This window comes from Anoplophora glabripennis, unplaced genomic scaffold, assembly GCF_000390285.2.
Source record: "Anoplophora glabripennis isolate ALB-LARVAE unplaced genomic scaffold, Agla_2.0 scaffold468, whole genome shotgun sequence".
Lineage (NCBI taxonomy): Eukaryota > Metazoa > Arthropoda > Insecta > Coleoptera > Cerambycidae > Anoplophora > Anoplophora glabripennis.
In genome coordinates, this window is record NW_019416618.1 from 116,886 (window position 1) to 141,528 (window position 24,643).

Below are 24,643 nucleotides of genomic sequence, written 5' to 3' on the forward strand. Positions count from 1 at the left end.
TGCTTGGGTTAAATTTAGTAGGTTGATGGTTCGGCTGCGTCCGGTTGTCAAATTGTTCTCTAATTTTCTGTTTACAAAATACGTTTAAATGTACGTCTGCTACTCGATTGCTGCTGGGATCGTGCGCGGGAAATGATTTTCTGGCTTTGATTTTTATTTTTTTTTTGGTTGCAGTCGGTGCCCAGGCGAGGTTACTGCCTATAGTTCCTATTAAATCGTTACGTAAGTTAATTGCTTTTCACTTGACTTTTAATCACTCCAACTTGTTCATTCCGTTCGGATAAATATTTATAAACCACAAGGAAGTTCGGAAATCCAAAAGAGACCACTCGGGGTTTTATTCGATTTCGTTAAAGTCGGCTATCTATTTATTTTCACAGGCGTTGATAAACATCTTGTTAATCCTAACGAATTCTGAATAAAGTTCCTGTATTGGCTAATCAAATACCTATGTAAAAAAATAATTCATAATCATGTAAAAATTAAAGTTTTAAATTAAATATAGGTACGAATATACCTGACATCATAAATTAAAATTTATTTTTTATTGATATTGTAAAATAAATATGTAATAGCTATTAATAATATTCATTTTTACTAAAAAAAATAGTCCCTAAGTTTATTAACAGTACAACAAATGTATACATAATACTCGCCTTCTCAACCTGTATGAGAAGAATTTGGTCTGCATATATTGGGTGTCCCAAAAAATTTTAAAAAGTCTTAGATTTGACCTTTACATCTTAAGTTTCAAGGGCAAACCAAAGTCAACTTAAAAATATTAAATGGAACGTCCTATTTTTTTATACCAACAATCGATAGAGCGCCAAATTTTACGTCCAAGGATGGGGTCAGAAACTTTTTTTTGATAAGATTCAAACTTGAAAAGTTGTCAGGGGGGGTTCGGGTATTCTTGAGATACCCGGTAGATGCAAATTGTGGAATTAAGAAATATTTAATTTTAACAAATATACTTAAATAATAGTTAAATACTACTGTTGGATTAAATTGTTTCTCTTTTATTTTTATTATAATGTCTAGGCTTAAGTCATAAAATAATGCTAGACTACAAACTCCTATACTATTGTTAGATAACGCTAGGTATGTTCGTCACTGTCATCGACTGCCAAAAATTACTATATTTATTTAACATTTAAAAAATACGAATTTTACATATGTGACTATGAATACCGTTGTTATCGCCGTTGTTCTTTAATAAAATGATGAATATTATAAAATGTTGAAAAGTTCATATAGTACTTATATATATGTATTTCCAAAAATATTTTTTTCAAACTATCTGAATAAGGCAATGTTTTCTTTTTCTCAAACTTGCAACAAATAAACTGTCCATTAGAAGGCGTGCTTTAGTGTAAATTAATGTTTGATTGCGTCACCAGCAGCTCCTGTTAAGACAACAATATTCAAATATTTAAAATAGTACCCTTGTCACAGACCTTTTTAATTTTTGTGTATTTTCGGTAATCATCATTTATTAATTTTATTTCATTTGAAAATTAGTTCAGGAGAAATATAAACCAACCTTTTTTCATAAAATAATTTGAGGAATCACCATCCAAATATATTGCACTACTTAGAAAACACCCTGTATAAAAAGACAATAGTACTAGTTTTAATAATATCTAGGTATACGTTATCTGATTATATAATTATGATATAATTTTTTGTTTAAGGCCCAAACATAATTTTGTTTTAGTTTCAAATTTAACTCTCTGAATTTATAAACATTTTAAATTGTTGGGGCGTGAAAAAGATACCTACACTATTTTCCATTAGGCACGTCAGCGTTAAACCGTTGCATCGGTAACTTCGAAGCAAATCTTTTTATACCGCTATTTTAACCTTCCTATTTTTAAAGTTAGTTATCTACCAGTCGCACTCGTATAATAACATTGTTTAATTAAATTAATGGGGTCATTGCTTCACTGGCCATTTAAAACAATGTGGCCTTGCTGAACGCATATAAATAAACGACTTTGCTTACCTACTGAAGAAGAGTTTTAGAAAGTTTAATGTCAGCAGGCCATTTGTTAAAAAGAAGCTATGAAATGAAAATTGTATGATAAACTGAAATACCTTTTTTGTACATATATTATAACTACTTTATGTTATAAAGGTTAAACAATTCCTACTTATTAAGTGTTAATATATTTATATACTATGAATTAACCAACTTTATCTTATTGTCATATACCTCATCTACTCGTATAACTATAATAGCTAAGGATAAAATAAAGTTTTAAATAGGTATAAACTTTTTTTACTCAGGTTGTTGTGAGAGCCCTCTGCAAGAGCGAGGCCCAGGGCTATTGTCCTGTTCGCCACCCCCTAAGGCCGCCTCTGACTACTAATGCTAATTAAAATTACCGATAAGGTATCTTCATGAAAAGGGAAACTGTGAATACAACTTTTTTAAGTATGTAATTCTTAATGAAGGTCAACACCCAATTTACAAATTACTGACCATGAGCAACCGCAACTTGTTATATCCGCACTTATTTTTTATTCATTCTTATCTAAGAACATTGGTATATTATTGCTATTATATTCTTATTAGTTATATAATCGTTACCAAGGCAGATACGCTTTCCTAAATTTCGATGAAATGCGTTAATCTATATGCAATATTTTACAAACTTAAAATTGGATGCAATGCAGACCCTATAAAGTCACTTTATAAATATAAAGAGAACTGTTAAATTTATGTTTCTATAAACAAGGGACAATAATTATTAGCCATAAATTCAATGACACAGTTCAATAGTAGGCGTCAACAGATTAGCCAACATGGCAAAAATTAAGAAATATTATATGTTTATAAGAACTTCTATAAGTTGATTGAACTCTCTTGTATTATATAAAAATTGCTTATATTATGTTTATTCTTTGATTACGTATCGATATTTTCTATCGGATATAAAGTAATTTAGAGAAATAAATGTTGTTTGAAACTATTTTAAGCCTGTCAGCTTGGCTGCACTGCCACTCATATATTTGTGTACGGTAACCGAGGTAAACGTCAAACTTTGTTTCTTTGTGGTTTATAAATCGAAATTAAGTTGATTAACCCTTTCAAATTTTACTACAAATTGATTTAATCAGTAATTTTGTGTTTCAGTGATAAAATAATGTGCGATATGTCGTATTCTGAACACTAGCTAAAGTGGAAAAAGGGTTTGAATTTTTTTGTTGTAGTGAATAGTGGACTCGTCCGTTTTAATTCTGTCCGTAACCCACAAAGTTTGTGTACAATATAAACAACTACATAGACTACGGCACGTAGTAATTTTCTTTTAATTTCTAACTACATTGTAATGTGCCCAACTTATTTATTGACCAAGAGATCTGTTAGGCGTACATTGGTGCCCTCGGCTAGCCTTCTACATTCAAAAAGAAAAGGAATATTTATACACCCGACAGCTATGTTCAAGAACTTTTTCAGAGTTAGTTTTCTTCCGTTACTAAATCTTTGTTAAATCGTACCGTGAAGTCTTAAAGAATTGTGATATTTTTTCTTGTTCGACTTACCCATATCAAAATGAAGCTTTTGGAAAGCACAAGATTTGAAGCAATCAACAACGCCCTGTCCATACAAACAGGTGATAGCAAAATAATCGGTCGTATTGAAAGCTACTCCTGTAAAATGGCTGGCGGTGATAAGGCCCTCTACAAGAGATTCAATTCTGAAGGGATACATCCGAGCGACTTACAGGCCCTTTCTCCGCCGCAAGGCGTCTCGCCGGGCTGTTTGCAATATAGTAGAAGCATTTCAGGGGATGAAGAGGGTCCGTTATGTGACACCATTTCCCGTAAAACATTGTTTTACCTGATCGCTACTCTCAATTCGTCTTTTCCAGACTATGATTTCATGGATGTCAAAGTAAGTAAGACATCCATTAGCTTTATTATAATCATTATGAACGATATTAATATACAACCCATTGTAGAATTAATCAAATGTGAAATAATTATTTAATTTTCATGTTCATTTAAAAATAATAATGTTATTAAGAAAAGAATAATGTTTCAAATGCAACTAGATAAAGGATAATTAAAAAGTATATAATTACAAAGTATGAATTATTGTAATTATACAATTTAATAACATATTAGGTGGGTATATTCATCTTTATTTGTATGTTCTAGCTTTCCGTTAATTGCTTATAATAGATTTATCCTTATTAAGTAGGCACTGGAAATATTTTATATTTTCACTTATATACTTTCAAAATAATTGTAGTAATAAAGATTTAGATAAGAAGATAAACTGTTATTACATATTATCCATAACAGTAAGGTAGGTTACAACAGACTAAAAAAAATAACCATGACGTAGCTCTTATCTTTTTTTATAGAGATTATCTTTTGTGCGGCAGACAGCCGTTGTTTTGTTGAAATGTTTACGTATTAAAAAAATACTATTGAATATAAAAATAACTTTTATCATCTATATATTTATAATTACTGCTTTAGGGATATAATAACTGACAGGTCTGGCAGGGTCATCAATAAAACTGGTTATTTAACTCAATTTCAGTAAATTATGCCATCCTGCCAAATTAATACAGTTGTATGGCATTGAATGAATTTAAATAATGAATAATTCATGTTTTAACTTTAAGCAATATGAGTTTAAAAGAAAATGACACGCAGCTTCTTAAATAGGAAGTGGAATAAAATTATTATTAGAGCTGGTCCTTTAAGTATTAGAAAAACAGATTAAAATAAGGACCATACAACTTGTCAAAGATGGAGCAACAAAAACCAGTAGCATAGATATGAAGTAACATTTTCTTCAAAAATTAAATTAATAATACAAAGAAAATTTTTTTGTCATTGCAATGCAAAATTTATCAAGAATGAAAATGATCTCTTACTTTGTTTAATTTTGATACAAATACAATTTTAATGATTTTTTAAAATATGTAAAATAATCTCTTATTCTTAAAAGATTCCTGTGTTTTGATGAATCTGCTGATAAATTTTTTTAAATTTTATCTCAAAAACAAGAGCAAACGTTTATGTGATCATTTCTTTTTCAAGACCTTGTAGCGTTAGTTAGTTTAGAGATATCTTTAATTTCCTTTTCAGAGTCACGAATTCAGTAAAGAGCCCTCCCGTCAATGGGTTACCAACGCCATTGATTCGAACTTAGCTGCGACAGCCGGTGACCATTACCGTCTGTTAGGTCCATCCCTTTGGGCGGCGATTGACGACGAAATCTCTTTGGAAAATTGTGATATTTATTCGTACAATCCTGATCTCGCCTCCGACCCATTCGGTGAGGATGGTTGTCTTTGGAGCTTTAATTACTTTTTTTACAATAAGAAGCTCAAGAGGATTGTGTTCTTCACTTGCAGAGCTATTAAGTGAGTAGAAAATTATATTTATTTCACTCGGATTAATAGCAGTGCGATAAAACAATAAAAAATTGAGCGCCGTGGAATTTTTTTTCCATCTTATCTAATCTGTTTTAAGTGTAAACGATTTCAACTGAAATTGTTTACACTACCATAAAAGGAGCTTTAAAATTAGTTAATATTGTTTACGGCTTTTATTTTTCAGTCCAAGGTATACCTTGGATTCTGGATTCGGTAGCGACTTCATCATGGACGAGGATGATATCTACGATTAAACTTGTTGCCGAAGACGGCACGTTTTTTCCGAACACATTTCTTAAGGGCAGATATTTGTTTGAGAAAATCTTTTGGTGAGAGCAAAAGTACAAATTATTTTAAAGATTGTTTTATTAAATGGCGTAGCGTTAAGTATTATAGAATGTAAGGTATATTCAGTTCATAAACATATTGTTCTCGTGTTACAGATTAAATCTGCTGTTTCTCGCCGAGTAGTGTTTTTACTTTGTAGTTATCACTTTGGTTCTGGAACGGGTAAGAATTTGTTTTTAGAATCTGTGTCACTAGACGGAGATAAGTTTCACCAAGCTTGGCTGTTTTAATCAAAATTTTTTACTTATTAGATAAGTCTAATTTATTTTCAAGGGTCATTGGCCAAAGTTATAAATGAAATTCATCATTATGTCAAGTTAAAAATTGTATGTAATTATTGCAATACATATTTTGTATAATATCAATATTGCGTTCCCGTGATAGTTTAAATCATTACGATTAATTGTTTTCGGGACATTCTCAAGTTCATATCATAATTTCGGAAGGTTGTTTTTGGGTCATTTCAGGCCAAGGGGTTTAAAGTCACTGGTTTTCGAGATACAGTGTTGAAGTTTAAACAAAATCACATTGCGTCAAACATCTTTGAAGATGCTTAATGCAGATAGGTGAAACCTGAGCTAATAATATAATTAAAGGCAAGAGTTCATTGAAATGATTACAAATATCGGCTGGTGACGAGCCACAGAATTTCGATGCCACAGAATATTTTTAAAGTTCTATAAATGCAATTTAACACAGTCAACTTAAAATGCCTCTAAAACTATTAATTTCACAAAAAATGTATAAGAATTTTTTTGTTCAAAATACAATTTTAGTAGCCATTAAAAATCTGAAACGGTCATTGAGTAGAAATTTTAAATTATCTGAGTAAAAGTTAAAAATTTAGGGAAACTACTCTGCGAGCTAATGCCCCGACCAGAATTAAATTATATCCTCAGAGTAGTAGTTTCCCGTAATATCATTAGCTTAAAAATTGTTTTGCCTAGTGGCAATACAGGTCTTGTTTTCATAGTATCTGGAAATAGTAGGTTGCTCTCTGCCAATTTGGCCGAGACATTGAGTAATTGTGACCAAAGTCGCGCACTAATTTTTCGAAAGTTGCGCAGCCGTTTTTGTATTCTGCGCAGAATGGGCTTGTCCACCATTTTTTTAAATTAAATTTCATTTTATAAATGAATTGCACCTAAAAATGACAAAAATCCAAATTTAAAAAAAAATGAACGATAAGTAAATCCTTCTTTGTATCATTAAAATGGTTTAAAATTTAAAAAATGTGACTTGCACACTTTTACGTACGTTTTGAACATTTTTGCTCCCATATACTTTTTAGGCTAACCATTAGAGATGTTTTGGCCCACTTAAATATTACAGCAAATTTCATGAATTACCTTTTGAAAAATACTTAGTAAATGAAAACATAAGTGATTTCCCCAGCAGTCGTGAACAATTTTTTTTAAATAAAAACTGCAAAAATCTAAATTTTTTGTTTTTTTTTTTATAATATCTCGTAAAATAATGATGGAATCGTCTTACTCTCAATAGGACTTTTGTAGAGAATAAAAAAACTTATAAAATGGTTTTTTGTGCAATCCAATTGGTTCATTTTTTATAGAGAAAATCCGGAAAAACCTCTAAAATNATAATGATGGAATCGTCTTACTCTCAATAGGACTTTTGTAGAGAATAAAAAAACTTACAAAATGGTTTTTTGTGCAATCCGATCGGTTCATTTTTTACAGAGAAAATCCGGAAAAACCTCTAAAATAGCTTTTGTCAAAAATTCATAACCGTCAAATTTGAAGCTGGAAAAACAATCTTCAGGAAAATGACAAATGCCGTTGAAAGTCCCCTAAAATGATCGAAAGTACGCTCAAACCAGAATCCTCCGCTCACTGCTTTCCCCACTACCGCGTGGAGTGTACTTTCGATCGTTTCGGGCAACTTTCAAGAACATTTTTAGCATATTTTCCATCACCCAGCGAAAATCCGAGATATACAAATTAGAGATTTTGTCATCAGAGCTTATTTTAGAAAAACGTTAACTTGAAAATGGATGTCTTTACCAAGAAAAAAATTATTAGAAATTATATTCCAATTTACAAAAATACTCAGCAAAAAAATCTTAGGTTCTTACTTTTTTGCTAGTGATTGACAAACTTGCATAAATTTAGTTCTTTTTTTAAAAAACTATGGTTTTTGGCCGGTAATTCTTTAAGGCTTTTTGGACTAAAATGACCCAACGAACAATCGCCCAAAAATGACACATTGTTTTAGAAAATGCCCTGTATATCTTAATCTTCCTAGTATTCATTGAATATCAGGAATCGAGAGACTGCCGTGACATCTAGAAACAGATTTTTCCCGATTCTTACCAGTATCGTTCATTTGTGACCTTTTTTTTTCGTACTAGTAATACGTTTTAGTTTACCCCGAGTATTAAATGTATTTTAATTTGTAGATTTTACGTTATTAAGACTTACTAACTGGTGTAATTGCACGAATCACGTCTTTTAATTTTCACCAAAACGATGCAATGTTATCGCACGGTGTGTAGTTTTTAAAGCAAGATGATACAAATGTTTATATATTTAACATAAAGTTGTTTGTAGGCTTATGATCTGATAGGTTAATATAAGATATTAGAAAATTACTTTTTTTTATCCGTCTTTTCCCTCTCGATCGTCCCCCGTCCATATGTTAATAAGGGTTCATAAATGAAACGAAATTATAACGTAATATTTTCCTTATATATATTCATCATTATATATTTACATTTTTTTAACTATATATTAAAAGCCACGCCTTTGTGAAGATAAGTAAAAAATAAAATAAATACTGTAAAAATGAATATTTATCACGTCAATCGGGGCATAATCCGTGATTCTAAACATTCCATTTTATTTCATTTGGATGTACTCTGAACGTGCAAAAAAAAGGGCTTCCTATATGCACACAAAACATTGTTCTAATTTAACATTTAAAAGATCAAATCAAATTTTGTAAAGATATTTTAACCCTTTCAAACTGTCATATTTGCAGACTTTAAATATTTAAAAAAATATTCCGATCAGGAAACGTGCAGTACTCTCAGTTTCGAAAGAGTTAAATAAAAAATTATCACATTTACTAGGATTGAATTAATTTTGAGAGATTTACGATAGATGGCGTAACTTACGCTATATCGCATCGGAAACTTCTGTAATCACGTCAAAGCTCTGTCATTAGGCTTTACATTTTATTATGCGTCATTTTGCTGAAGTGTAAACGGCATATTATTTTTCAGCTCCGAAGATGTTGAATTAAAAGCCAACAAAACACCACTTGCGGGAATTTTTATTTTTCCTGTTTAATTCAAAGAAAAGTGCTGTTGAAAGCCATCAAGTGTCATTGGAAACTTACGGTGAACATATTCCATTGATAAAAACGTGTATTTCTTTCGACGTTTTACAAGTGGTAATTTCGATACAGTTGACAAAGAACGGAGAACGGTCAATGGAGAAAGTTTGAAGGTGAGGAACTGGAAGCATTACTGGACTAAGGTTCATGACAAACGCAAAATGAAATTGCTGAATCGTTGAATGTTGATTGCACAAATTTCATTGTTTAAATGCACTCTGTATGATTCAAAAACAAAAAAATTGGGGATTGAAACCGAGAGATGTTGAAAGGCGATTTTTCATGTGACCAATTGCTTCAACGGCAAAAAATAAATAGTTTTTTTGCGTCGTATCGACACTGGCAATATGATGGCGGCCGTGTATCTGGTGGGACCTGCTATGAGGGACCTGGTGAACGCTACTGAACACAAGTGATGTGTTTGAGCCGTGCATTGAAGGAAATATACCACAAAGTAATTGTCCAACAATCCGCAATATTCACCAGATATTGCTCCATCAGATTACTACTTGTTCCGATCCATGAAACACGACTTGGCTAAGCAGCACTTCCAGTCTTACGGAGATACAAAAAATTGGATCGATTTGGGAATAGTATCAAAAGAAGATTATGCTGCCAGAAAGATGGGAAACAGTAGTGGCTTGCGAAGGGCGATACTTTGAAAAATAATAATGTTCACAATTTTTCACGGTAATGCCTTGAATTTACAAAAAAAATCCCTCAAAATTAATTTACAATCCTAGTAGCTATAACAACAGTTTTACCTCTTTGACGTTTAAAATAATAATTGTACTTTTTACGGTAGGAGTTTGAGCTATTGAAAAAAAAAAATCACTAATTTCACAGGATACATCTTTTTTGTATATTTTAACATAAAATAGTCAGTAATGTGACTTACATCTACTGATATTTACTTTTTTTACAAAAAAAATATTAAGAAAAACTGCCAAGACGTATCGTGGCAAAATAAAAAAACTACATTTTAATGTTAATGTTAAAAAAAAACATGAAGTGCTTCTGGCAAATTTAAGAAGTTGGAGCTAATAAGGGGTATTTCAAGTGGCAAATAGAGGATGTTCAGGATGAAGTCCCACGGTTTGCGAAAATAACCTCACGAGTTCATATTAATTTTTTTTACTCTGGAAGGTAAATTGAGAGATGAAAATAGATTTTTCATTACAACTTTTTGTTTGTCATTGAATTAAGATAATATTTGGGTAAATGCTATATTATTTGAAACTACTCCCATTAATATATTCAATTTTGGGTGCCCAGGAGCAGAGCAGCCTCAGCAGTCTTGCGCCCCTAAAAAAAATATGGCCCTGTTAAATTTTTTGTCACCGATTTTAAGATTTTTGTACGTTTTCCAGAGAAAAAAGTGTACTTATTTGATATTAATACACCAAACCGTTTTCAAACACTTTTAATGTTGATATACTATTCTTTTTTCGACATGTCATATATGGTACCCTATATCGTTAAGTTTGTATCTCAAACACAGTTCATTATATTGATAACAAACAACTATGCCTTTTTGGTCTTAACTGCGAAAAAAATTGAAAAAATAGGCTAATTTTTTTAGGGCGAAGACTGCTGAAGGCGCTTTGTCCGCAACTCCCGAAAGTAGTTATTGGTAAATTGGAAGACATTATACAGGGTGATTAATTAACAATGGGAAAATCGAAAGCTGAAGATACTACACGTGAAATGGTGCCTTTGGCGCAAACATACCTGATCCGAAAGTTGAAGGTTTCGGAAATACAGGGTGTTGAAAGTTAAAATTTTAAATCGTTTTTTTGGGATTATTCTGAAAATATGTAGGTTAGGAATTTGAAAATTTGTGAAACTATATTTTTTTTAAGCGACGAATAAGATGCTTGTTGCAATTTCAACGTTGCTCATAGAGGGCGCCACTTACAACCAATTTTACCGAAAATTTAGTTAATAATTTTTTACCCTGTATGTCTAATATGAAACTTGATTCAAAACCTGAAAAAGCAATAATTTTTCCATTAATTATGTATTCTTGTTTCATTTTGATATCTCGAACCGTTTTCGAAAAAAATCAATTTAACGCACACTATGTTTTGATAATACGAGAAATTAAAAGGGAAACAAACCAAGTGTTTCTTCATGTTATTACAACAATTAACAATAAAACAAATGAAATATGTAATAATGATTTAAAGTAATTGTTCGAAGAATCCACCGTTGACACTGATACACTTTACACGACGTTTTCTGAGAGATCTTCAAGTTTGAAGCAACATATGTATTGGGATTGCGTTTAACTTCTTTGGCAGCTATTTGTATTTTTTGCCACAACTCTTCACGCGAAGCCATATAAAAATCAGGAGGATTGAAGTCCAGACTTCTGGGTGGGCAAGCAAAAATGCTTCCACGGTTTGAAGAAGTTCAACTTTATTTAAGAGAAAAGACATATGGTTCATGCACGACGGAGCTCCACCGCAATTTTCTCAACCAGTGCGTGCATATTTAGATGCAGTTTTTCCAAATCGCTGGATTGGCCATGTACGCATTTTTGCTTAGCCGCCCAGAAGTTCGGACTGCAATCCTCTTGATTTTTCTAATTTGGTCTCGAATGAAAGATATAGTTTACAAAGAATCTATTGCTTCGCGTGAAGAGTTGTGTCAAAGAATACAAATCGCTGCCAATAAAGTCAGATGCAATCCCAATATGTTGTTTCAAATTCGAAGATCTCTCAGAAAACGTCGTGTAAAGTGTCAACGGTGGATTCTTCGAACAATTACTTTAAATCATTATTATTACGAATTTCATTTGTTTCATTGTTAATTGTTGTGATAACATAAAGAAACACTTGGTTTGTTTCGCTTTTAATATCTCGTATTATCAAAACATAGTGTTCGTTAAATCGATTTTTCTTGAAAACGGAATCGCGATACCGAAATGATACAAAAATACACAATTAATGGAAAAATTATTGCTCTTTCAGGTTTCAGGAGTAAAAAGTTAATAACTAAATTTTCGGTAAAATTGGTCATAAGTGGCGCCCTCTATGAGCAAAGCTGAAATTGCAACACACATCTTATTCGTCGCTTAAAAAAATATAGTTTCACAAATTTTTAAGTTCCTAACCTACATATTTTCAGAATAATCCCAAAAAAAACGATTTAAAATTTTAACTTTCAACACCCTGTATTTCTGAAACCATCAACTTTCGGATAAATAATGTTTGCGCCAATGGTCATCATTACACGTGTAGTATAAATAACTTCGAATAACACAGCTTTTACCCAAAAATTATGAAAATTTAATGAGAAACAAAAAGTTACCATGAAAAATTGGTTTTCAACTCTCAACTTTGAAAGCTCATAACTCTACAGTGTGAGCCCGAATAAAATATATACATAAACTTGTGCAGTTATTTTTGCCCAAAAAAATGTTAAGAGAAACTTTGCCAAGAGGTAACCGGCAAAATCAAAGTATTACAAAAATATGGGGCCAGTAAAAGACATTGACATAAAACATACATAATGCTTTTATCGGAAATCGTGTAGAAAATATAATTCAATACTTTTGCCGAACTGCAAAGCGTACTTGTAAAAAAATGTGAGCACTTATCTGACTGCTTTTTAAGTGTTTTGAATAAATTATACAGTAAATTTTAAAAATGATGTAGAACCCTACATTTTTATTTTTTATTCGTAAATACTAGATGATTATTACTTTTTCATCTTTTAATCTAAACATCACGAACATGGTCAAACCTATGACAAAACTTCAAAGCGCCAGTACCAGCAAAGCTCAACGTAAGGACAGGACCATTTGACACTGAAAGCCATCAATTTCATTTCAAATCTACGTTTTTTCTAGCTAATTTACATAAAATAGTGCGTAACTGCAAAGGAATGTCACTATATCAATTCTATGGGGTTGAATCTCAAAGTAAGGATGATAGAAATATGGACAATAAAAAAATACAATTTGCTTCGCTGCGCAACACACTTTCACGAAACGCTCATGCCTAAATGGTGTTTTATTACAAGAGTATAGCGTGTCTATAAAATTTATTATTAACAGGGCTCTATTTTACGATGCCGCTTGTTCAAAAGCGGCAAATTACTAATTTCTTTACAACAAAAAGTAATTTGTGTTTCAAACTAAGTCTATTTTACAGAAAATCTACGTTAGAATGGAGGAAAGTCTGTTATTTATGCATTAATTCATATTTAGACAAACTGGGGTATAAAATCTATAAAAATGTATTCTTGGTTGGCTATTTGCTATAGAGCCCTCATAAAGAAAAAGATTGAAATAAAGAAGTAGTTAGTCTAATATTAATAACTTATGAAAGGCAAAAAAACAAAAGCAGCACCTAGATTCAGAGGGAGAGGAGAGGATCCTACAGAGTGAAAAAAATATTTGGGGTTGGTCACAATGAAGAGCGACACACTCTTTTCGCGTTTATATACTTTTTGTCTTTTTAAGCAGTGAAAGGGTTAATGTCTACGATCTGAGACAAAAATATCAAAGATTTATGGAAAATAGAACTACTTATGCTACGAGTGTCCCATGGTCCGTACCTCCGACGAATAAAATCTGATTAGCAGAAACGTAACATAAAAGACTATCGCATAAACTTTACGACTAGCTCAAACGCTATAAAACTCGGAACCCAGTTAAATTGCTCTTTAAAAATCTAGAAATACTGAGGTGCGATTTTAACAAGTATAGAATATTCGATAATATATATTTTATAAAGTGAAACAAATAGAAAATTCATCATGGTAACAAGATTTTAGTACTTCTACATGATACAGAGCGCCCAACTGGCCGACTCGCCGTTTCTCAATTGTTAAACCGAAGCGATCGTCAATACGACGTTATAAAAAAGACACTTTCGGTCAGGCACTCCGTAAATCTAAAGAGGAGAGTTCTAGAAAATAATCAGTCATATTAGTATATATGCAAGTATTAAAATATATCTTACTTATCTATACATCATTACATCTGAACTTTGGTACATGCAAATGTAAGCATCGCAAAGAAGCCTACGGGCGTGCTCGGGTAGGTGTCGGTCTAGGGGGAATTCCTCGTGGAGTTGCCGGCAGATCCTGTCGTCCGACAGCCAGCGTGATATATCCGGGCAGGCGACCATCTCTGGTATGTTGTAGCCGTTTTTCTCACCTTCAATCACAGAAACAGCTCAATATTAAAACGACAGGAGATTCATAGGCCTGTTAATTTAAAAGGGGCATGTCTCGATGTTTCTTATAAATCGAGTTACTGCTACCAAGCAGCCAAACAGAGGTCCAATCGCGCCAACAACAAGTCTTAAAATGATGATAACTTTGAGTCAGTCAAACCACCAGACATATACTAGTCTCAAATTTGCTATTTTTCATCAATACACTGTAGATGCATAACCAACAGCTATTTTCATCGTCTTAACTGACATACTAATGAGAACCAATAAGTTCAAAACCAGTACGTGTCTGGTGGTTTGGTTGATGAACAATCCTGTCTATTCACTAGATATTGAGGGTATAGCTCAATGCTACTCAGGACAACAGTCTGCAGAGTAGTTGTGTCCTGCAATTGAAATTTTTTTAGAAATTGTTTTTGATAAAATACCTTTTCTGTCTGCCATGGAATCGAAGAAGCACCAGGGGGCCTCATGCCCGACTCCGCACTTCACAAAGGCAACATAGTGCGACGTCTCTATACAAATCACAGCGAATAACTCCATGAAGAGCCTTGGGGGCCTGTAAGCGTCCTGCATCAAGGAGAAGTCTTGAGCCACTTCCAATTTCGTGGGCCTGTGGTGCTTCCGCCTCTCGTGCCGGTGTGCCGTCTTCAAACATTCCAAACAGAAAGCAGTGCTCTCCAGTCCCGCATTGCTGCAGTCATCGAAACATTCTCTGCATTCGCATTTTGCCAGTTTACCACACACTATGCACTGCCGTGGAGCTGGAACAAAGAGAGATATACACGACGTCCCAAACCAAGTGTTTATTAAGTACTTGTACAAACTTTAAAGGGTCAACCTTTGACAAATTTTAAGACAAAAAGTTCACATGAACATGGATCCGCAACAGCTTAGTTTTTGAGATACAGAGCGTCAAAAGAATATACAGGGTGTCACGCTTAAATGTGATACATGTAATTAAAAAAATTTTTTTTAGAATGTAGGATAAAAAAACTATCTAAATGTAATGCTGCTGTTTTTATTAATGCCATTCACGGTCAACTAGGACGCGTTTTTTTGACATCAAAACAGCTAATTGGTATTAGCGATTTTTTTTCCAAAAAACAGATTACGTATTCTCATTCAGGATCCCTTAAAATGTCTTATCATCAAGTTTCATCAAATTCGATACATCTTCAGACGAGCACTAGTTGGCCGTTAATTGCATTAATAGAAAACAGCAATGTCACAGTTAAATGGTTTTTTACTCTACATTCCATAAAAAAATTTTTTGAAATCAGCCAAAAAATAAAGAAGTTACAGGCTTGTATTACTTTTGCGACAGCATGGAGTGCTCGCCTGAAGATGTATCGAATTTGATGAAATTTGGTGGTAAGACATTGTAAGGGATGCTGAATGAGAATACGTAATGTTTTTTGGAAAAAAAATCGCTAATACCAATCAACTGTTTTGTCAAGAAAACACGTCCTAGTTGGCCGTGCATTGCATTAATAAAAACAGCAATATCGCAGTTAAATAGTTTTTTTAGCCCACATTCCAAAAATAAAAACGTTACATATAAAAATCGATTATGCCATTCTATAGTGGGCAAAAAGTTGCCAAGAGGAAGTGTTTTTCTTTTTTCAATATCACCACAAACACGGTTGAAAATGAAAAATTTCGTTTTTTTTCAAATATTCGAAAACTAATCATGTTAGCCTTGATCTTTTAGAGGCATAATGTTGGTCCCTTGATTACGCATTTAAGCTACTTCGTGTCTTTTACCATTTTCGAGCGAATTTGTAACAGCCTGTATATAGTGTGTCCTCAGATCGGGTTAAATACCCGCAAGAATTTTTATTTTAAATTTTTCTAGTCACTCATAAAAATTTTTGCTTCTTTGGAAAATACACTTATAATTCTAAAAATTTGTACAGGGTGTTCATTTTTCTCCTATTATGAAACAAAACTTAAATAATGAGCAGAATTTCCCATTCCAGCTTATGTAAAGAGGGCTTTTTAAGTAATTTAAAACTTTTCAAGTGGGAAATGTCGTTCATCGATTAGAGTTTTGTTTCATAATGGGATAAAAATTTTATTAAGTTTAACCGAATACATTTTATTAATAACATTTTTTGTATGTCTTAAAATACCCATGACTATTTTATTCAAAATCTTTAAATTTGTAGAACTATTTTCAAAATTTCAAGACAACCAAAGATTTTAAAGAGTGACTTTTGGAAATTTGGACAGTGTGAGTCAAAACAACAAACAATAAACAAATTTTCGACTGTTTTAAAAAATATATTTTTTGCATGATTTATTAAATATTAACCAAAATTGGTAAGTAGATAGGCATATTATTAATTGTTAAGACAAACTAATTTATTTTAAATTAGTTAATTTTGCCGTTTTATAAAATCTATACAATAAAAAGTAAATAAAATTACTTACTAATTTCAGATTCGCAATATTTTTTAAAACCATTTCAAACTTAAAAAAAGTATTTATTACTATTTTTAAAGCACTGTGTTTAGTTTGTAAACGTGTGTCAATGTATAGCTTTATAGTTATTTAATTCAGTATTTAGTGACGGTAGGGTGTGTTTGTGCGTCTTTATCGTATGACATGTATTGTATTTTGTATGATATGAAAAAACATGTATAAGAACATTACGAATTACCCAAAATTTTTTCAAACACTCAATTTTCGAGGCAGAATTTGAGAAAAGAAATTCATATACTTACAGCCTTCTATAATATCCGTAACGTCCAACAACTGAGACGGTAATATTCTGGGATACATTTTGTAATTCTTCCCGAACCTGGGCATCTGAATAATAAGACAAGACGGGACCTCCTTCAACTTAATATTGCTCGTTAGAAAACTCTGTTCGAATAACTGCTGCACAGTCGGCAACGTCAAATCGGCGTCCTTCTCAACGAACAACTGATAGTGAAAGGCTTCCTGTCCCGAGTTGAGTTTCAAAAATGGCTCGGCTTTAAGAATTTGAGCAAGGAGCGAGTTCAAAAATTCTTCCGGGTCCTTCTCCTCGCTTGTTAAACCCGACACGGAACTTAGCCTGTCTAACAGTCGTCGCAACTTCATCACATGGTCGGCACTGACAAACAAATTTTTTCTAAGAGGGTTCACGATTTCTTCTCGAAGAACTCGCTGCACCTAAAATAATTTCATGGATGAATTCGAGGAACAGTAAAAATGTGAATGGAAAATATACCTCTTCGTAGTCGTCGATATCATTCGAATTCTTTGGCCGGAATAACAAACTGTCGAATACTGCTGTGTAGGTAAACATGGAGAATAATGTAACGTCGAGGTAACAAGAATTGTGATGGCCCTGTATACCTCTATATTTTCCGCAGACGGCTTCGACGTCCTCCTCTGTGGGCATGCAAAGGGGGGCCACGGCTCCGGGAATAACTGGACATTCCTAAAATATAATAATAATCTATTACTGCTATTGTACACAGCCTTCAAAAATGATTACAAGCCACAATCCCTAAATCTTAATATTAATGACTCGTTTACAATGAACAATGACAAACTGTTACATCTATAATTGAGATAATGCGCTTGCTTGAATCTTGTGAAAAATTACACCAATCATGGGGGTGAAACAGAATGTTGAGTTTTAATTTAATCGTGTTTTAATAATTTTACCAAAATTTAATTGTCAACGTAAAGGATCTTATTGTATGCGGGAGCACAAATGGCTCCATCTGTCGTGCTGACTCCCAACTGTGCCATTCAAATGGCTACAGTAGGAAGCGACCTGCCATATTGCAGGTACTTGTCGCACGACTGCCACCCACAGAGGGCGAAGACAATGTTTTAATTGTCAGTGTTGCGAGAAACAATTAATGAATGGCACAGTTGGGAGTCAGCACAACAGATGGAGCCATTTGCGCTCCCGCGTACAATGTATTTCCTAGTCGTGACGATACGACGCAAAACAGCTGGTTCGTACGTCAGTTGTCTCACCTATGACACACTGATGAGGACTAATAAGTCCGAAACTGGTCTGTGACTGGTGGGTTAAATTGACGAACGACCCTAGCTGTTGCACTAAGTGTTGCGAGTATAATTCAATGCCGGTAGGGGCATATAGTCCTCGGAGTAGTTGTTTCTCGCAACACTGACAATTAAAACAGTGAAGGATCTTATTTTGACCATCTAGTTTTATATTTTGTTTAATCTGAAATCCTGAAACAACCTATATATTTTTTTTATTTGATATCAAATCCCAAAATAGTGTTTGTAATTCTGAACACAAACATGTCATTACAAAGAAATAAAAGTGGTATGCATTAAATGCAATTGCTGTAGATAATTACCTATTTTCTATGACAATAAACATTTAATTGACTAATTACAGATTAGAGAAATCAATTACTCACCATTAAAATATGTTACAGAAAACGCGATCTGAATGATTTATCAGTTTTAATACACTACTTATAAACATTATCGTTATATAAATAGATACCTGTAAATACTATGCCACGAGTTACACCCACTTTTCATCCTACATAATAAAAATAACAACTTATAAAGCAAAATAATGTATTCCGAACAGATGTTTAGTTTGAGGTGTAAGATTCCAAATTGGAAATATAAACAATTTTATTTTGAATTGATCAATGTTCTTTTCAATTAAAAATAGAGGAGATTTCAACCGAGATGTTTCTATAACGGACAATAACGTTAAAAAATACAATATCAACTCACAATTTGCTCGGCTGCTGCGGCTTGATGCACGGGAGTGGGCGTACCATCTACAAACCGCGAATCCTTATGGCACTGTTCTATCGGCACAAATAGTGCTCTGCTGGTGGCACAGTTAAAGAACCTTTCGCCATTGTGTGTACCATCTGTCAAAGTTAAAGGCAAATGAGATTGTTCTTCCTCCAATTCCACCCCAACTAATATGAAGTTGGTCTCATTGTCAACTCCCATCCATCTTACCACCCCGTAAAGAGGGTCTGTGCTAACGTCATTCAGAACTTCTACCAGACTTCCGACCACCAGATCGTGGGTAGTACCCGGCTGCGGGTCATGGTATTTTGGTTTATCGTTAACGTAGAATGTGGAGGACCTTGCCAACTGTTCACTTTTTTCGTTTATTTCTAAGACAGATAGTGGAATATTAAAATCATCCTCGTAAGTAGTGTTAGCATAAATAACATCACAATTGTTATTAGACGTTACATTCTTCGTTTTCATTGCTTTGAGATTTTTCTTTTTAATGTTAAGCGACAAGTTACAATTTTTTCTTTGACTTAAAGACATGTCTCTATGGCTAAAAACTTAAAATTACAAGTGGGTACGAACTTTTTAACAACTTAATGGTACAGCACATTTTTTTTGTTCGGAACTAAAGAAAAAAAGTGCTTAACTTCCACACCGCCATGTATCTGAACTAAATGAATAAAAATAGGAATCTAAAAAAAGTTTGCGAGTCTAGTTTGGCCAACATACGCAATAACGTCTATTTTTAGACCTCACTGGTAAAAGTTGCAGTATTTCCTAAATCATGACAAGCAGAAAGCTAAAATATATTCAGTACGTAACACCAATAAAATTCCCTAATTTAACAATTATTTTATAATTCTGCTTTCACTTTAAAAATCAAATTTTATAATAAACATAACCTTAAATTTTACCAGTATAAAATTAAATATGAAATACTAAAGCTGGACTGAAATAACTGAAATTATTAATTAATTTTAAATACATAAAGTTTAAAGCAACCTTTTTAATTTCCTTGAAAGTGAGGTCAGATTTGAAATTAGAAAGCAGCACATCAGTTAAGCAGCTATCACTACTTTATTACGAAACTTGAAAGATTTAAAAACATAATTACCATTTAAATAGGATATTGCACTTTAAAAAAAATACCTGGAGCTCAATGTAACCCGTGTGTATAACAACAAAATACAATGGAATAAAGATCGTAATATTTACTTACTTCTGCCATTTTCTTGCTTTTTAGGTAATGTTTTAAGGTGCTCTTTATAGTTTTCAGTCAGGTCATTGGTGTAAAATTTTGACTTCCTCAGGCTATTGTTGCCTTCGAGCAAATGTGAAAGTGGATTAATGCTTTTATTCCGTCTGTTAAGTGTATTATTTTCCCCATGCACATATTTCTCCTTAATATTATCATTCTTGTCCAATCCTTTTTTTAAATTTGAATACTGTTGCAACTGCGCACTATCAGTGGTCCCTGACCAAGTCCCAATGACATCGATAAGATCAACTTCTGACTTATTCTTGCTTTTCCTTTCCATATCTGGCATCAAATAAATCCCGTCAGGTTGAATAACAGTATTTTGATCAAAATCGTTATTAGTGTTAACAGTCATACTCTCAACGTCCAAAATGTTCTGCAATGACTGAAAATTTCTTGAATTTTTGACGGGCATGCTTGGTTTTCTCGTATACTCCCCATATTTCGTAACTATTTCCTCGTGATGAGGTTTCGTATCGATGGAGTTGTTCATTATACTGTTGATATTCCTTTCTAAATAAATGTCGAGTTCTGAAGGTTTTGGGGGCACAGGATCGTTGCTGGTGCTAGGATAGTTAATGGGTCTAACCCTTTCAATACTGGTAAAAACACCATGTCCTGGTGTGCATGAAAAATACTGGATATTAGCACAAGATCCACTGCAAATATTATTATTCTTTTTGTCCTAAAAAATAATATGTATAATCAAACATCATGAATTTAAAAAATAATGAATTAAACTGAAACTTTCGATGCGCAGTTGACTAGCATTTTTTAAAACAATGCCATAGTAACAATTCTTATGCAAAGTTTAATCAATAGGGAAAATACCTCTATTGAGGTGCATTCATTATTATCATAAAATATGTGTTCGATAACAAAAATTATTAAAAAAGCCTATAATTAATTATTTTTAACAGGCGAGTTTTTTAATTCATTACTCAGAGATTACCTATATGCCTAAATTTTAAAAACACGTACTTCAATAAAATAAGAGTAAATATTGTTAAATTAAATATAATTTTGTTAATTAATAAATAAATATCAAATTCTATATTTGCTAGAATGACTAATACCACTACATTTGGACAGTATTACACCATATTGTAAGTTCCTCAATACAATAAATCGTGAATTTCACCACATATAAATTTATTTGATAAGCAAAGGAAACAACTTTTTGTAGCATTAAGTTGAAAAATTAAAAGTAATTGTTATACACAAATATCTGGGACTCACCAGAACGCATCAAAGTTGCTATAAAAAGGATTGTTTATAAAATATATTTTAAATGTTTATGTAACATTGTAATTACTAATTAGGTACATTAAACCGTGCAATCAAAACAATGCAGTGTTCTTTGAAGCATAAAAATAAAACTGACATGGACCGTGTTAAATTGATACCAAGCCATTAAAACACTAAAACTACCTCGCATGAATACAAATTAGTATTTAATTAAACTTACATGTAGCTCAATGCCAAAACAGTAGCCCATACCCTTGACTGATCCCATATATCTAACCGTTCCTAGGTACACATCATTTGTATCCATAAAACCTACTACCATGTCTTTAGATATATTTTTTAAAATGTCACATAAAGATTTATTTTTTGCCAACTTAACTCTTTCCTGTGGTGACGTAATAGAAGCAATATAGGGCCATAATTTTTCAGAAATTGGTACCACATTTTCTTGAGGACAACTAAAACGACTTGGCTCCCATGTATTACCCTCTGTTAAGAATCTCACTCCAATATTTCCTTTTCCTAATTCACCATCGATAAGAACGACTTGCCCAAGAAGTACTGTTCGTTGGTCACCTTTGTATGTTTCTTTAAGTAACGCATTTTGCACCAAAATCCCGTATTTTATATCTTTAGAATTCATTTTACACTCTTAGTAAGTTCATGAACATATTTTTGTAAACATTATTAAAATTTTGTAAATTTGACTCATTGAATAGCGGTAGTCTACATAAACCTTATCTTATCTGTAAGATAGAATATAAATCAATCGTTTGAAATGAACTGTAAATAAATAATTATATGTAAATATTGTACATTACATGACACATAAACATGAGACATGACACACACCTGCGATTTTTTCTGAATGTTAAATTATAGAATATAATTTTTATTAGATAAATTCTCCCTAGATGCAATTTTGCTTAGTCAAAGTCAAATTAATGAAGAAGAAGAATAATACAGACATGGCACAAGGAACAAAATAACGCAGATAACAAAACAAGTAACAACAGAACTGTAATCTATGAAATGAACGGAACAATAAATAAAAATAAGTGAGGTTGTGTAATTGAATTCTTACAAAATATGAAATTAACAAATTTTGAGTATAAAGTATGCCAGAGTACTTGTAAATTGTAATAAGGCAAAAAAAACATGTTAATTAAAGTTTATTAAGCAATTCTTATATTTATTGTTTAAAAAAATATAAAAAGCTTTGAAGAAAATGGGTGATGCTCACCAACTAAAAATGTATCCTTTTTGAATTTTTGATCCATAAAATTTCACGATTTAAAGGTGTACGTAGACCTTAACTGGAACTCAGAAACATAGAAATTCCTTTCCAAAGCAACAGAATTGCTGAGATAGCGTATGATGTATTGAGAGTAGATAAAGAACCAAAACGCAGTGGTGTAACAAAGAATTTAAGTGTTAAAGAAAATATTTTAGCAGTGTAAATAGTTTTATAACTTAATTGTGCTTTATCTAGCTTAATATTATTTTCAGGAAATTCTCGACTTCGCTTGCAAGGCAACTTCGAGTAGCCGTTAATGGATTTTTTGAGAAGTTAGACCTGATATCCGAGACCATAGAAGCTTTTGGACCTCCAGTTAGTAACAGTTACAGTCATTACTAAAAATGCCGCAACATACACCAGCACCCACACCTACCAGAGCCGTTTACGGTTTTGTAATGTATTTAAGCTTCGAAATATTTTTTATAATCTACGTAATATGGGCGATAGTACCAGAAGAATATTTAGAATTGATAGGTATAACTTTTCTACCTCAAAGGTACTGGGCTGTAGCCGTACCTATATATTTTCTTATAGTTCTGACTATTTTTGCATTCGTTATTTATCCGGCTTTGGGTTGGTCCATGACACCGGATGTGGACGATTTAAGGACAATTAAAGACGATATTGGGGGCAAGAGAAAGTGTAATAATGTACATGAAGTGGTGAATCATACAAAAGAAGAAGGTTGTATTTGTAAAGACAAAGAAAAATGTTACAAAGAATATTATAATACTGTTCAATCGGCAGTTGTTAATAAATCTATTCCTAGGTTAAAGGACATAGATATGTGGGAGGTATCGGAAAATCTATTTTTGAAATAAATTTGTAACTTTTGTATAGAAATACAAATCTTTGCATGTAAAGAGCAGAAATAAACTACTTAACGCAAAAGTGTCTTGTCTATAACAAAATTATTTGTCATGGTGAAAACTGAATTTCTTTTTTAATCTCTTTTTTTTGTAATTTTCACACCCCAAAACTAAGTAAGGTAGTGTAAAAACTAATATTTTACACAGAAACTTGAAAAATTAGCATATTACAAATACTTTCTCGTAAACCGATAAACTAAAAGCTAAAATAAACATAATAAATGAAGCGGTTACATATTAGACAATTTGTTTTCTGTTTGCATAGTGCTCTGCTGTCATATCACATCAGGTAGATTGGTATTCATTTAAACTAGGTCAATGTTAAGATTCATGAACTAAACATAGTGCTTTAAAAAAGAAATAGTAACAAATACTTTTTTATTAAAAATTATTTTAAATAATCTAAATTTTATTTACAATTAGTATGCTTATACAGGGTGTCTCTGAAAAGGATGGACAACGCTTGACCACAGGTTCCTTGGATGAAAATAAGACTATTTAGCCTAACTTACCTATATACAAAAGTGCACGCCTACTGTGAGATATAGCCTTCTAAATATAGAATATAAAACTTATTTTTTCCACGGTCGGGAGTAGAAATCAGTTTCTATGACATCAAAATTAAAACAGAAGTAGTCGATTATTCCCAAGGGAGTATAATGCTCCCAAGGGAGTTTACATTATGGAGAACGTTTTTCATGCAAAAAAAAGATAACATTGAAATTATTTATTGACATTTAAATTAAATGTTACATTTGTACAATTTTCAAAATTAATATTAGAAGGAATATTACTTTCGCTTACATTTACAGTTTTTGTGATTGCGCTAGTAGTGGTACCTACTAAAACCTGATTAGCAATTTTGGTCTTATTTTCAATGGAGTTCTCGACATAACCCTCAGCGACTGTCGTTGATTTCC

The 24,643-nt window shown here is 32.4% G+C and overlaps 4 protein-coding genes across 7 annotated transcripts; 3 read left to right on the plus strand and 1 right to left on the minus strand.

The window, feature by feature from the left end:
- The first annotated feature begins 33 nt into the window (after positions 1–33).
- Positions 34–7,138, plus strand: LOC108910203 (repressor of RNA polymerase III transcription MAF1 homolog). Of its 3 annotated transcripts, XM_018714748.2 has the most exons (5): positions 60–90; positions 175–222; positions 3,140–3,901; positions 5,113–5,390; positions 5,587–7,138. In XM_018714748.2, the coding sequence occupies exons 3-5, from the start codon at positions 3,560–3,562 to the stop codon at positions 5,654–5,656; spliced, it is 690 nt and encodes a 229-aa protein (XP_018570264.1). In that variant the 5' UTR covers positions 60–90; positions 175–222; positions 3,140–3,559; the 3' UTR covers positions 5,657–7,138. The 3 variants fall into 3 exon arrangements, with proteins under 3 accessions (XP_018570262.1, XP_018570264.1, XP_018570263.1); XM_018714746.2 differs by having other exon boundaries at positions 34–222; XM_018714747.2 differs by lacking the exons at positions 60–90; positions 175–222 and having other exon boundaries at positions 3,029–3,901.
- Positions 7,139–13,823: 6,685 nt separating this feature from the next.
- Positions 13,824–22,392, minus strand: LOC108910212 (ubiquitin carboxyl-terminal hydrolase CYLD). Of its 2 annotated transcripts, XM_018714759.1 has the most exons (8): positions 21,775–22,392; positions 20,268–20,991; positions 19,028–19,425; positions 17,517–17,729; positions 17,026–17,458; positions 14,725–15,060; positions 14,081–14,277; positions 13,824–14,026 (listed from the first exon to the last, which is right to left on the minus strand). In XM_018714759.1, exons 1-7 carry the CDS (start codon positions 22,195–22,197, stop codon positions 14,081–14,083), a joined length of 2,724 nt encoding a protein of 907 aa, XP_018570275.1. In that variant the 5' UTR covers positions 22,198–22,392; the 3' UTR covers positions 13,824–14,026. The 2 variants fall into 2 exon arrangements, with proteins under 2 accessions (XP_018570275.1, XP_018570274.1); XM_018714758.1 differs by having other exon boundaries at positions 13,824–14,277.
- A 199-nt stretch (positions 22,393–22,591) lies between these two features.
- On the plus strand, positions 22,592–23,208 carry LOC108910214. The gene is made up of 3 exons (XM_018714761.1): positions 22,592–22,808; positions 22,882–23,010; positions 23,064–23,208. The coding sequence occupies exons 1-3, from the start codon at positions 22,783–22,785 to the stop codon at positions 23,191–23,193; spliced, it is 285 nt and encodes a 94-aa protein (XP_018570277.1). The 5' UTR covers positions 22,592–22,782; the 3' UTR covers positions 23,194–23,208.
- Positions 23,178–23,925, plus strand: LOC108910213 (phosphatidylinositol N-acetylglucosaminyltransferase subunit P). The gene has a single exon (XM_018714760.1). It carries the CDS (start codon positions 23,196–23,198, stop codon positions 23,673–23,675), a length of 480 nt encoding a protein of 159 aa, XP_018570276.1. The 5' UTR covers positions 23,178–23,195; the 3' UTR covers positions 23,676–23,925.
- Positions 23,926–24,643: the final 718 nt, after the last annotated feature.